Genomic DNA, 13,890 nt, shown 5'->3' on the forward strand with positions numbered 1-13,890 from the left:
AAAGAATAACAAGAGAAACTTTCAGAACAATCGCTTTGCAAAAACATTGATTTTTTTTTCACAAATTGAAATTTGCCTAGCCGCAAGCCAACCAATCTTCAGAAATGTCAAATTTGAAACATGGCAGACATGCTGCAATACAAATGCCAATACAGTATCTTTCTTCAAAATAAAGAATATTATGATTTGCAATTAGGGGAAGGGAATATTTTTTTTGATTTAATGACAAGAATGTGTTTGAAAAAGAGGTTTAAAAAAACATGAAAAAATACTTTGGTGATAGTATTTTTTCATCTTATGTTTTTGTGATAGTTATGTCAAAAGATTTTGTTTTCATTCTAAAGTGACTTGTACAATACATACAGTATAAAACAAATATATAGTTTTTAACAAAATCCGACTCAAATTTTCTCTGAATACGGTCTGTTGTTGTGACATATCTTGATTGAGAAAAAAGAAAAAGCAGATTTTGGGGTACCAGCAGTTCCTGTCTGACCTGCAGCAGCTCAAAGGCAGCCAGCATCTCTCCGGCCATGCCGTTCCCTCGGTAAATCTGGTAGTATTCAAGCGGAGGGGGGAAGCGCGGAGGTCCATAGTGCTCCTCGGCCATCTTCACCACCGGCTTGGCAAAAGTTCTCCCCATGAAGTCCGCTTTACCCTGACAGAACCGGTAAAAGACTTTAATAGTCATATTTTTTGGGGAAAAATAAGTCTCAAGTAGGCACGCCCGAAAATGGTGACGCTGTAACTCTCCATTTGTTCCATAACTCACAACAAAACATATTTAAAATTCAGCCCCCAAAGCCAGATTCATAACATTTGGTCGACAAGTTTAGCATGAGAAGACCCACCAAAAGCCAGGTCAGTAAAGACTCAAGAGGTCAGCACTTTTCGTTTGAAGCGACCATTTTTAAGGGGCAACCCCAAGAAGATCCGATTTTGATGGAAGCTAAGAGGAAAATGCCGTGAAGAGGCGCTGATGAAACATGGCTGGAGATGCGCATGTTTCATCACAATGTAATAAAAAACACAAAGTGGGGGGAAAAAAAAGCAGGTTAAAAAAATAACCAATGAACTGCAAAACAGTGAAACTGCTGCCAAAATATTGTTTCGCCGAAATGTGTGTGTTGACTTCTCTCTTGCAGTTAGTGGTTATAAGGAGTCTCTTGGTCAACATCAACATCACCAAATTCCCCTCAAAGGAATGCAACAGGAACAAGTGGGTGGAGGACTCTTTTGCCACTTGGTGTGCTTCTTATTCCTCTCGCATGCCTTTTGGCAAACTGCAGATTGAATTCAACGTCACGACATCCAGACGTCTCACACTCTACTTATCCGGGAAGGTCGTCCGAAACAATCGCGTTATTGTCGGAAAGAAAAGGTAAACAAGCGGCAGTCAGCAAAATGCTAATGCTAGGCTACAGTGATGCCGATACTAAAGAACGGGAAACAATGACATCGTCGCGACACCATCTAAAAAGTTGAACAGATAAAACTGCTGCATGTTAATGACATGATACTTCATTAGTTATACCTGCGCATCTGATCAGAATAATGTTATTCATCACAAAAACTAGTTTCTTTATTTTTGGTTTGATTATAGTTTTTCCTTTCCATTACTTTGTTATTGTGAAATAAAATATATTTCTTTTTCATTTTATTTAGATTTTCAAATTTTTTTGTTTGGATTTTCACTTTATTTTTTCAAAGAAAATCACATCAAATAATTAAAATCAAATTAAAGCAGACCAAGCAAATAATACAATATATATTTCAAATAACACAAAAACAAAATACAAATAAATATTTGCTAAAAAGACTGTCCAAATAGAATTCAAAATAAAAATAAATACTGATTGAAAGACATTAAATTAAAATAAAATAAAAAATAAAACAAAAGGCGAAAATGCCCTGCTGAAAGTGAATGAAAAAATGTTTTATAAATGATTCAAAACAGCGCTTCTGTTGAAGCTCCACACCGCTGCAAAAAATCAAACCAACAACAAAAGAATCCCCTTGTCACCGATTCCATCAAATCTTGCTGGTGTTCCTAATGAAGAGTCTGTAAATGTGCCTTCTGGGTGAGAGACGTTTTTTTGAAAAGACGAAAGAAAAAAAAAAGAACAAGCCTCACCACGGTGTCTTGATCGTAGAGCTCGATGACGATAATGGGAGGGTCGTCTCGCAGCTCACTGGCCTCGCCAAACAACTCCACGTTCTCCAAGAGCAGCAGCTGATCCCACGTCGGGCACAGCGTCTCCGGCAGCACCTGTGCCAAACATCCACAACGTCGGGAATTGCATTTACCGGCATCAAACGCACCCAAAAAAAAAAAAAGAGTTAAGAATCACTGAAAAAAATAGTCAAATCATTACAGTGTTTTCAACATTTTTATAATCCAGTGCAGTACTTTTAGCAGCCCTCGGCACAAATCGGCAGCCCAAAAGCAGCTCTCTGCTTCCAAGAGCTTGGAGACACTTTCCACATGACTGAATTTGTGGTTGCCCACTTTCGTCGCATTTTGCGGCGCTCACCTCAGTGACTTGGCTTTGCGTGGAGAAGAAGACTCGCGCGAAGGGATCCGACAGTCCGGTGCTGTCGGCAGCAAAGAGGCCGCGAGCTTGGTACATGTGCACCCTCAGCTGGAAGATTTGCTTCACTGTGCACACACACACGCACGCACACAAAAGCTTCGTATGGTGTAATATTCACCCCTCGCCCCTTTGCTTTAACTCCATGGCGTGCAGATAGTCATGGCTGACAATGAGGCGCTCTTAACTCATTCAGTACCAGCCAATTCAGGACCAAGTCTGAAAAGACGTTTAAAAACGTCTTTGGGAGTGAATGAGTTCATAAAGAACTATCAATTGGGTATCAAACTAACTGCAGCTCTATGCAGCACCTCTCAAGCGCCAATACGTGGATGTAAATGGAAAAAAAAAAAGCTCATTTTGTCATTGTGGCAGGTGTAGAATTTGAGTGGAAAAAAAAAGTGCATTGGAAATAAGGTTGCGACATGAGAAAATGTCGCGAAAGCATGTGTTGGTGTCTTACTCATGTATGTGAGGCTGATGGGCGGTGAGAGGGGCGAGCCGGGCCCTTTGGAGAGCCGATTCTCCTCGAATCCATTCGGAAGTCCGCACAGGTAGTCTTTACGTTGGCGGTTCAGACCCAACCACAAGTAAATCTCGATCTTGGCCTGCACGGTCCAGCCCGCGGGGCCGAAACCTCGCTTACCCGGGATCTTGAAGGAGAAAAAAAAAAAAGAAAAAAGGCAAGGTGATTCATGAATGAAGCACACGTGAATGTGTGTGTGTGTGTGTGTGTTTAGCGCACTCGCAGGAAGCTGGTTTTGACTTTGCCGCAGTCCTTCCCTCGCTCCTCGTCCATGCCGGAGTATAAGATGTCCTTGGAGGGAACGCGAGCGTACGCGATGCGCTTGCTGTTGCTGATCATCCAGATGAAAACGTCTGGAACGCTGTGCTGAGGCTGCCGGGACGCATCGTAGCATCAGTTACCATTCCCGTACATTCGCTCGCACGACCAAAGAGTGAACTCTTGCACTATACTCTTGGATGACTATTTTTTTTGCTGTACTTTGATATTTTCTCTGTTAAATGTGAGTTGCCACACGCCCGCCGCCATTTTGAGGGCCTCTGATTAACTCCAGATGAAGCACAGCTGTTCTAGTAGGCTTTTTGTTTGGGGGCCGGGGGTAGCAGAAGCCTGCTGTTTGGAACTGTTCCACCTTGACGATGACAAAAAAAGATTTTTAAAAAATTGTCACTCCCTAAATTGGCCATCTCTGGGTTATCGGTTCCGAAAATGGCGGAAAAGATTTCTGAAATGATTTATATCGCAAAACGCTGCCATCTGAATGGAAGCGCGTTGATTTTTTTTTTCCCGTCCGGTGTCAACAGCATGCTTCCTTTGATCCGCGAGTGTCATTACGCGTCTTACTTCATCGGCCAGGAATCGCAGCTTTTGGAGAAACTGCTGCGTCAGCTTGACCTTCTCTCGCACCGTGCTCCTCTTCACCTGAGACCGCATGGCTTTGGCCTGCTGGCCGACGGCCTCCTGCCAGAGCAAACATTGGCGGTTAACTCTGATTTTAAAAAATGTTTTAAAAAAGTGACACACGGCAGGTTTGATTCCTCAAGAGGTACATTTTAAAAAATATATTTTTGGGGGCGAGATCAATGAGTGGTTAGCATGTCTGCCTCATAGTTGCGAGGCTCAGGGTTGCAATTTCAGCTCAGCTCTTCCCTTGGGGAGCTTTTGAACTCACAATGAATGTCAACTGGTGTAAAGATGTTTGAAATGAGGTCCCTCCTAATGTCATTTGTGAATGATTCCAAATCCAAGTCACATTTCAATCCAATTGCATTTCAACGAAATGAAATGAAAGGAAAGCGAAGAAAAAGATTGCAAGTCCGGTACCACTTCGGCCATGCACAGCTTCAGCCGCTCCCTGTCCAGTTTGGTTTTGCCCGACAGGTTCTGGTCCGTATTTGCCAGCACCAGAAACTGACTGAATGCACAAAAGTCTGCAATGAACTCACAGAGTTTCTTTTCAAGTTATTATGATTGACATTTTTTTTTTTTTGGGAATGGGACCATTTTGCTTCTGTCGGCACCTGCATCTCTGGCTGAGCTCTTCCAGGACGCCCCTCAGCCTCCGCTCGGGATAGGCCTTTTCTGTCTTGATGATCTCTTGCACGTCGTTCAGACCTTCCTCCTGCGCGAGAGGGGTGGAAAAAAAACAAAGGTGTCAAAGCGTCTCTTTCGACAGGTCGCCGAGTGGAGCAAAACGGCGCCGCTTGCCAGTTTGTGGGCGATGTTGTCGATGATGTTGGCGTTGTACAGGCGCCGCCTCTGGTCCTGCCACCAACTCTTGATGTAAATGCACGGCTTGCGCTCAAAATACGGCAAGTGGAAGTAGTTGCTGGATGGTGGCAGAGAGGTAGAAAATTAGGCTTTCAAGGAAGGGTTTGAAATGTAATCAGGGTTTCAAGCCAATGCGAGCGTTTTCAATTAAGGGCTCCGAGTCCGGGGCTAAGGTTTCAGTTTTGTCTTTCAAGTCTAAATTTACGATTTCAAGCACATGATAGGGTTTCAAGGCAAGGTTCAAATCAGGGTTTCAAGCCTGTGCTATGGTTTCAAGCCTACATTAGAGTTAAGGGGTAAGGTGTCATGACAGGGTTGGAGTTTGAAGACAAAGTCCGCGTTGCAAGTAGAGGGTAGGCTTTGAAATTAGGCCTTTGTACAAAGGTAAAGCTTTTAAATGAGGGTTTTGAGTCCATGGTAGGGTTTCAAGCCTACATAGCCAGGTTTAGGGTTTCATATCAGGGGTTCAAGACCGCGTTTTCAAGTCAGGGCTATTGCTTCAAATTAGTGTTTCAAGTCAACGTTAGGATTTCAAGTACAGGTTAGGGCTTGAAATTAGGGTTTCAAATCGAGAGTTCCAAGCAAATGTCAAGATAGAATTGGGTTTTGAAGTTCGGGTTTCAAATTAGGGTTTCGAGCCAAGGGTGGAATTTCAAATTAAGGTTTTAAACCAAGATTAGGGTCTCAAGCAAAAAGGAGGGTTTTAAGTGCTCGTGTAGTCGAATGGCGAATTGCTGCCGACCGGTCGGTGACGACGGGTTTCATTGGCGGTGTCGCGGCCACGGACGCCAGGTCGCCGCCGTCGTCCATCTCGTCCTCGCTGGAGTCGCGGATGAGTTCCGTCTCCTCCTCGCCCTCGGCCTTCTTCTTCCCTCGCAATTTGGGCTGGTTGGCGCCGTCCAGCTCGTCGCCGTAGTAACCTGAGGAGGGGCAGCGGGACGTTCAGGAACACGCCGGAAAGCACTTTTTCTTTTTTAAATGGCATAATTGAATTTTCGAGCAGGAAGTATAAGAATTGGACTAACCAAAGTACATTTTGTGTTTCATCAAAATGACATAAAATAAATGCCTTTGAATTTGTTTGCACAAATCCACAAGTTGTCTGGTGTGACACACTTTGGTCATTAACATCTGGACATTTTTATTTTATTCACTTGGTGTGATTCTTTTTTAAAAAAAATTTTAAGCCTCAACACAGAGGAGGAATTTGTTCTATTTTACCAAATGGTTTTAGGATTGAATACAAAGAGTGCTATTTTTGGATTGAAAAGCAGAATTGAATTTATTGCTACTTTTTATCATTAAGAGCATTTAACTTTTTTTTAACTTACTTTGTGTTTTACTGCTTTTAATTGTTTTATGTTCATTGAATGTTTTATTTGCGTGCAGCTCATTTTATAAAATATTTTTTATAAAATAAAATCATCTTTTAAGCACTCAATGAATAAAGCTGAGTTGATTTGACTTCATGCGGCACAGTATAATATTTTTTTTTTTTTTACTTGGAAGAAAGTGACCATTTAAAAAAAGAAAGGGGGGGGGTAAATAAAATGCACCAAAATAGAATTGCAATTTAAAAAAAAAAATTAGCAGAAATGAAGCGATGCAGTACCTATGGTGACCTCGAAGTTGATGGGCTTGTCGCCAATCTTCCTGTCAATCATGGTGGCCTCCAGGAAGGAGCCAAAGAGGAAAAATTCCTCAATCTTCCCCGTGGCATTCTGCCAAACAAAACAAGCGCATTTCATCCCAATGCAATCCCGATCTCATGCTGCGGAACGCACACACCACGCCACGCTCCTCCAAAGGCACGGAGGCCTGATGCCAAATCATTCATAATACATTGAAAATCCATCCAAAAGGTGAGTACAGATGCCACAAAATGGCGTCACTGTACTTCAATTGCTTCCACTTCACTCTATTTGAAGCCTGCTTGTAACTGAAAATTTGGCTATAGACAAAAAAAAAAAAAACGGCGCACCTCCGAGATGTTGGGGATGCCCTCCAGCTGCACCTCGGTGGAGCTGGAGGTGTCAGGCGAGGAGGGGTCCACGATCTCCACCGACACGCTGATGAGCAGGCGCGCCCGAAAGGACACGCCCTCGCCCAGACCCTCGTTCAGCTCCTGGTACTCGTCCATCAGCGTGTAGGTGCGCGTGGAGCCGTACATGTTGACCCAGGCGGGACCCAGCGTGGGAAGGAAGCCTGGAACGAGGTCAAAAGACAAAAAAAAAAAAAAATACACAGAGTGTTTAAAGATAGGGTTTCAAATCAGAGTAAGGGTTTGAAATTGAAGTTTCAACCAAAGGATGAGGGTTTTAAATTTGGGATTCACACCTGAGAAGGGATTTCATGTTAGACTTTCAAGTTAGGGCTTCAAGTCTGGGTTCGGGTGTCGAGCAAAGGTTAGGTTTTGAAATTTGGGTTTCAAGGAAAAGTTAGCGTTTCAAAGGAGGACTGCAAACTAGGGTTGGGGCTTCAAGTCTGTGTTAGTTTCAAGTCTGAGAAAGTGTTTCAAGCAAAGGTTAGTGTTTCAAATTAGGGCTTTAAAACAGAATTAGGGTTTCAAGTTTGGGTTTCAAGTCAAGGTTAGGGTTTCTTATCAGGGCTTGAAATTAAGGTTCCGAGCCCAAGTTAGCGATACAAATTATGTTTTTTGAGTCAAGGTTAGAGTTTCAAAGTAGGGTTTTCAAGCCAACATTTGGGTCTCAAGCTGAAGTTAGTTTTAAATTAGGCTTTCAAATTAAGGTCCTAAAATTGCGACATTGCGGCTCGGCCGCGAGATACCAAAGCGCCATCTGGTGGCAGTCACCTTTATCCCCGTCGTTGGAGATCTTCCTCAAATCCAGGAAGTGTGTCCCCATGGCCACGTCGTTCACCTTGTCCGAGTCTCGGATTTGGATCTTCATGCGTTTGCACAACGGTGGGAACATCTCGGTGAACACGATCTGCTCGTTCCAGATGGGCTCGTAGCAGCTCTTCTGAACCGACGTCTTCCCCTGGGAACACACTTGGCTTTTTCTTTGGCTTTCAGTGAAATGGGAATATGTCCGGCCGCCTGCCTGGTGCAATATGACAGCTAGCTAAAGTCAAGCCTCTCCTTTCTCAAGAGCACTTTCTCAACAGTCAGTCTCGGCTGGATGACTGTAATGCACTTGACTTTGGAGTCAGCCAATCCTCCGTGAAGCGTCTCCAGTTGGTCCAAAATGCTGCTGCAAGCCTCTTGACCGGTACTCATAAGAGGGAGCGCGTAACTCCTACTCTGCCATTCCAGACATTAGAGAGTTCTTTTTAAGATTTATGGCCTCTCCCCACCTTACCTCTCTGAACTCCTCGGCTCCTACGCACCTGCCTCAGCTGTGCTGTTGAAAATGCTTTTTAGGTGCACACTGGGTTGCCTAAATATGCTATTTAAATCAAGGTTGCCTCGTTGGACTGTATTTTCGTGGCATTCTACAGGAGTTCACTTGGTACCTTCTGTCCGGCAAACTGCACTTGCACGTAGGGGTCCACCAGGTCTTTATTCTCCCCAATGAAAGCCTTCTTGACGTTGGCCATGATGCTGGTGTTCATCCTGGGCAGCCCCTCGGCTCGGTACACCTTCAGAAAATAGCGGGCCCACTGGCGCTCCGCCGGGACCCCCTCCGGGATCAGCAGATTGCTGGCCACAGGAAAAAAAAACAGAAAGGACATCGAACTGCGTACCGATACGCAGTTGATGTGGCGACTTTACCCCTCAATGTCGTCCTCGTCCGACTCGCCGGCTTTGTGCGGGGTCTTGATGGTGTCCCCCTTGGCCACCACAGCCACGTCGCACTTGACGTAACCTTTGCACCCGGCCGTGATGTCGTCGGGGTCGGACAACAGAGCCCATTTGTGGTAAAACTGATGGTCTAAAATAGGAAAGAACAAGATGAAAATTGACATCTCAAACCGCATTTTCTTTTGGGAACTCAGCCCCCGTTGTTCACTGAAAAATTTGCTTTTGTGCTCCGACCAAGTCCATGTCTAAATTAAAAATATTACTGCGGCGCCATCTTCGTCAGGTCATCGCCTTGTCAACAAAAAATGGGCGTAATAGAAGTAATATCTCTCCGCAAATTATTAAGCCTTCACTGAATAACCTGGTTGGGAGTAGATGGTGCCGACATCCATTTTAAAAGTCCCCACCAGCGTTCCGCTTCGAAGGAGGTTTTTGGAGTGGATGACCTGTTGGAAATAATCCATCAAAAACTCTGACACTTTCATTTTTTTCTAAAACCGAAACAGAGATAAAAATGCACTTACAGACAACTTCAGAATCTTGTCAAACATCACATCCGGAGGGACGTGGAAGTCAAAGACAAAATACTGGAAAATGAGAATCAAAATGTTAGCACATTTATTTTGTGACTTTACATTTGCTTACTTGGAAATACATATGTAAAAAATACAATGAAACAGTTCATCTCATGAGGGAACTGGCCTCGTTGTAATAGGGACAATTGGTGGACTCCTTCATGGATGTGTACTTCTTCTCTTCCCCGATCTCCACGCACACCATGGGGTCCATGTTGAGACCCACCAGCTGCCGGGCCTCGATCACACTCACGCTCACCTGCAAAGAAACACGTAACTAATTTGTTAATTATTATTCATTAAAAAAAACTGTAATCTAAGGAGATTAGTTTATTTAATGTATGAAAAGCAAGAAGGGAGCATAGTGGAAGGTTGTCTTAAAATGAACAAAATCGGTTACCCCCACAAAAAAGGAGATATTATTTCAACACGATATTGTGTAGTCCAAAAGTTATCCTTACTTGATAATCCACAGGCCGTCCTGAACTGGGCTCCATCTTGATATCAGGTTTGGACCTGCGTATCATTGAGCTCGGTCAAAAAAACAACAACAACAACAACAAAAGAAACTCATACATGCAGTACATTTTACGTTTACTTTTGTACTGGCGTTTCTCAGCTAACTTTTTGGCCTTGATCAATTTTACAAATCTTTCGCCTTGTTCGTGGCCTCTTTTGGCTGGGTTTTAATCTGCCAAAAGTGGTCACATTAAAGATAAAATGTGAATTATACCCTTCATTACATTTGCATCAACACAGATAAAATGCTTCCAAACAAACAAACAAACAAAAAAAAATGGAAGTAACGTGGACAAAAAATGGTCAGTGTGAACTCGGAAGGTCAAACGTGAACAAACAGGACCTCTTGTTGGACACGTTGGTGGTGACGGCGGTGACCGAGGCCAGCGAGACGGCATCCGGGTCGAAGCGTCCTCCCATGAATGTGGCCTGGCGGTCCAGGTTCTGCGTCTCCAGGATAGCCGGCTCATCTGAACAAAAACAACAACATGGAGTCGGGTCCAATGGTATTGCTAATACAAACAAACAAATAATAAATAAATCTATAAATGGAGCGGGGAAACCATTAGTCCTTAACCCGCCTCATAGCTGCCAGTCAGATTTCTAAAGCCTTTGACTATCTATCTATCTATCTATCTATCTATCTATCTATCTATCTATCTATCTATCTATCTATCTATCTATCTATCTATCTATCTATCTATCTATCTATCTATCTATCTATCTATCTATCTATCTATCTATCTATCTATCTATCTATCTATCTATCTATCTATCTATCTATCTATCTATCTATCTATCTATCTATCTCTACCTACCTACCTACCTTGTCCAGCTAGCTAGCCAGCTGCTGGCTAGCTATGTGTGTATAGTAGGATAGGTGGGGTTAAGCTTTTTTTTTTTTTTTTTGTTCCATACCTCCATTCTTGTCCTGCTTGTGTCCTCGGTGCTTAGCACGCTTCATGATTCCAACACGGCACTTGACCTGGTTTGGACAGAAATCTCCATCTTTTAGAACAGTGATTCTCAAAGTGGCATTGAGTGACACAACCAAACATACCTAACGAATATATGCCGATGAGTCTCGTCATATTGCCTCTTGGCATGTATTGTATTGCTTGCGATGAAACATCCATCGCTCCAAGGGTTAGAACACCGGTGACTATTCATGCTATTCGTTAGCCTGTCGATGGCGTTTGTCGCTGTGCGTTAGCATTAGGCTGGCGGCCAATGGGATGTGGTCGCTTGAAATACAGACGCCGTGATTCTCTGCTTTTATGTTTGCTTTGGCAGAAATTTCCATTTGGGAGAGGCAATAAAACGTTGGAAGTCTGCTCTTGTACAACATGAAGTGAGATGAATCGAGTTTCCTGCCAACATCTAGCACTTGTATCTCAAAATTTTACACGCAAATCAAATTGTGCACCCTACAATAACATTGCCACAAAGTCATTTTACAAAACCCCTTGCCATGCAACAATATAATGGCAATCTTGGACACCCAAAAGTTTCCCGCAAGCCGGAGTCTGAGTTTGGAAACACGTTCCACATAAATGCCATTATAGGCTTGCCTCACCCTGCTTTGACCATGAAAAGGCCTTTTAATTATTCAAATGAGTTAATGTGATCATTACAGAGGATACATTTCACGTGCATTGTGAGAAAAAAAATGCCACAAACTCTTAATGGACACTATGAATTCATACGCACTTCACCGCTTAACTTCTTGAATGACTTCAATGTAAACCAATAAAAATGAAATAAAACGCGTTGACCATCTTTCGAGATGTGTTATGAGTCATAAGTCAAATGTATGGATGATACCTACCAGTCGATGCAGTGATGCTTAGTCTACACGGAGATTCCGTTCCAAGACTTTAGTCTTCCCCTGAAATGAAATAAAAAATATATATATAAATAAATAAATAAAGCCTAAATGAACATTTTGGACGTTTTTGACACAACGCAATCCGTAATACGAATGAGCTTGACGAGTGGACTCGGAGAGATGTGATACGGGCACCATGAATAGTGCATGAGTGCTGAACTCGACACTTGGAACTTGGAGCTGCCAAGTGACCAATCAACATGCACCGTGCACACACACATAAAAAACTCGACAAGAGTCTAGTGATGAATCAGGAATATGACAAGAATTGTAATGGTGCATGCTATCAACACAAAGCATTTCCAGTAATATCATCACACATACAATAAATACAAGCAAGGCTCCAGAGCAACTTTGTTTTCTCATTTTCAAGGACGGTTTGATTTTGACAATGGAACGATTCGATTCAGCGCCACTCGACGGGATTAGGATTTGATTCGATGTGGTACAACTCAGTTTGAATTGAGATGATGCAATGAAGTTTTTGTTGTCAGCTTACATACATTTGAAACTGTCAGTACTGTAAATGCCTCCTTTCCTGCTCTCCAAAAAAAGACGATTGGTATGTTGATATATTTGGAAGTGCAATGATTCAATCTGGGTTTTAAGTCGGTAAACATTTATTAAACACGTACATAAACTTACGTCTGCGCTCAAGTTTTCGCGACGTAAACAAAAGACATTGAATGTACGCTGGCCTCTGTGGTGTCATTTCCCATTGACACTAAAGAAACCAATGAAATAAAATGGAACCCTGTAGTTTGTACGCGCACACAAAATTGGCGCAAAATTCAAATCAAAGTGTAAAATAAATTTAAAAAAATGTTTTTAATTGGTGATCGAGTGACACAAGGGAGCCTTCTTGAGAGGGCCCTGCGTCCAAGTCATCACCTCATCAATTACACATACACGTTGAGTCTTAAGTTGCTGGTGTCCAGTGAAACATCAGTCAATTATTCACACGTTACACCCACAGGCAGTCAGTCAGTCACTGACACCCAAAAACACAATTGATCTTTTTTGTCATTAATCACACAAAAACGGGGCATTTATCAACAGCTTCTTAACAGTGAACATTCTCATGTTTCAGAGTTGTTAGTTCTGTCAACTTCTACGCTGCGAGCTAGCGATGCTTCCAGTTGAGCGTCCACGCCGTTGAGGGATTGTGCTCTTAATTACTTTGGTCAACGGCGCACGACAGCGAAGGCAGCTGTCAACAAAGGCCTTGTTGTCGTCACTCGTGAAGAAGAAGCGGAAGGCAAGTTACAGCGCGTTACGTATAACGCCGAGAGGGCAACATGGCTTGTGTGTGAATCGGAAGGCCTTAAAGAAGACATGTCACGATGTCGAGAAATCATCGAAAATGAAATGCATTGCTGAAGATTTCGTCGGTTGGTGACCCAGCCGCCAGAATGACAACATAAATGGATAGATAATGCTTTTATTTATTTTATTTTTTGAACTCATCACTCACAGTTGGATGGGCAGCTTTCATGACTTAATACCAAGCGTACAATCTGACCGTAAGTCCACGGCTCCCTTATTTGTGCTCCACTGATTCTGTGTATGCCACCTGACCGCCACGGTGTCAGGTTTCCGCATTTCAAAACCACCATCAAGGGCGGGCGGAGCAGACCTGAGGTGAACTCAACCCAGGCTGGATTTTGTCAAATCTGTGTGTGTGTGTGTGTGGGGGGGGGGGGGGGGGTCACCTCATCAGGTACACCTGTACAATACAATCTAATATTGTGGTGATTTTGTTGAAATACCAAGCAGCACAGTGGGGTAGTGGTAAGCACATGAAGATGCTAAATTATCCATTGGCGTGAATTTCAATGGCCGGTTTGTCTAAATGTGGCTTGCGATTGGCCGGCGACCAGTCCGGGGTGTTTGCTACCCCTCCAATGTCAGCCCGGATAAGCTCCATCCAGCCCACGGCCCTGAACAGGATGAGCGCTACACAAAATGGGTGTCTGAAGATAAAGAATGAGAAATAAATTACCTCTGTAAAGTATGTAAATCAAAAATGAAATTAAAACTTAATTTAGTAAATCAAAACTTCAAAAAAAATTCAAATTACATCACTCAATAAATGAAAAATAATGTTTTTTAAACGTGCATTTCAAATACAAGAATCACTGGTGAAAATAAAAACAACTCCACATCTTTCTGCCTCATCAGCTGAGCATCTGACGTCACCAAATCTAAGTTGTCATGGTAACGCCCACGACGATGTCGACGAGGGGAAAGACTGCATC

At 43.0% G+C, this 13,890-nt stretch overlaps 1 protein-coding gene across 2 annotated transcripts in view; it reads right to left on the minus strand.

The window, feature by feature from the left end:
* The window catches only part of LOC147195683 (otoferlin-like), a 28,232-nt gene extending 17,516 nt beyond the window's left edge, over positions 1-10,716 (minus strand). For both annotated transcript variants that reach the window (XM_086127206.1, XM_086127205.1), the window contains exons 1-21: positions 10,663-10,716; positions 10,088-10,214; positions 9,687-9,741; positions 9,353-9,484; positions 9,175-9,237; positions 9,012-9,096; positions 8,621-8,780; positions 8,362-8,548; positions 7,700-7,886; positions 6,869-7,092; positions 6,500-6,608; positions 5,630-5,807; positions 4,825-4,945; positions 4,638-4,738; positions 4,441-4,531; positions 3,961-4,077; positions 3,337-3,489; positions 3,055-3,244; positions 2,535-2,659; positions 2,135-2,269; positions 497-658 (exon numbers count right to left, since the gene is read on the minus strand). In XM_086127206.1, the coding sequence (XP_085983332.1) occupies positions 497-658; positions 2,135-2,269; positions 2,535-2,659; positions 3,055-3,244; positions 3,337-3,489; positions 3,961-4,077; positions 4,441-4,531; positions 4,638-4,738; positions 4,825-4,945; positions 5,630-5,807; positions 6,500-6,608; positions 6,869-7,092; positions 7,700-7,886; positions 8,362-8,548; positions 8,621-8,780; positions 9,012-9,096; positions 9,175-9,237; positions 9,353-9,484; positions 9,687-9,741; positions 10,088-10,214; positions 10,663-10,708 (2,748 nt within the window). In that variant the 5' untranslated portion in view covers positions 10,709-10,716. The remainder of the gene's footprint in view (positions 1-496; positions 659-2,134; positions 2,270-2,534; positions 2,660-3,054; positions 3,245-3,336; positions 3,490-3,960; positions 4,078-4,440; positions 4,532-4,637; positions 4,739-4,824; positions 4,946-5,629; positions 5,808-6,499; positions 6,609-6,868; positions 7,093-7,699; positions 7,887-8,361; positions 8,549-8,620; positions 8,781-9,011; positions 9,097-9,174; positions 9,238-9,352; positions 9,485-9,686; positions 9,742-10,087; positions 10,215-10,662) is intronic.
* Positions 10,717-13,890: the final 3,174 nt, after the last annotated feature.

Source organism: Hippocampus guttulatus, chromosome 13 (genome assembly GCF_054856545.1).
Source record: "Hippocampus guttulatus isolate MCC_2025c chromosome 13, RoL_Hgut_1.0, whole genome shotgun sequence".
Lineage (NCBI taxonomy): Eukaryota > Metazoa > Chordata > Actinopteri > Syngnathiformes > Syngnathidae > Hippocampus > Hippocampus guttulatus.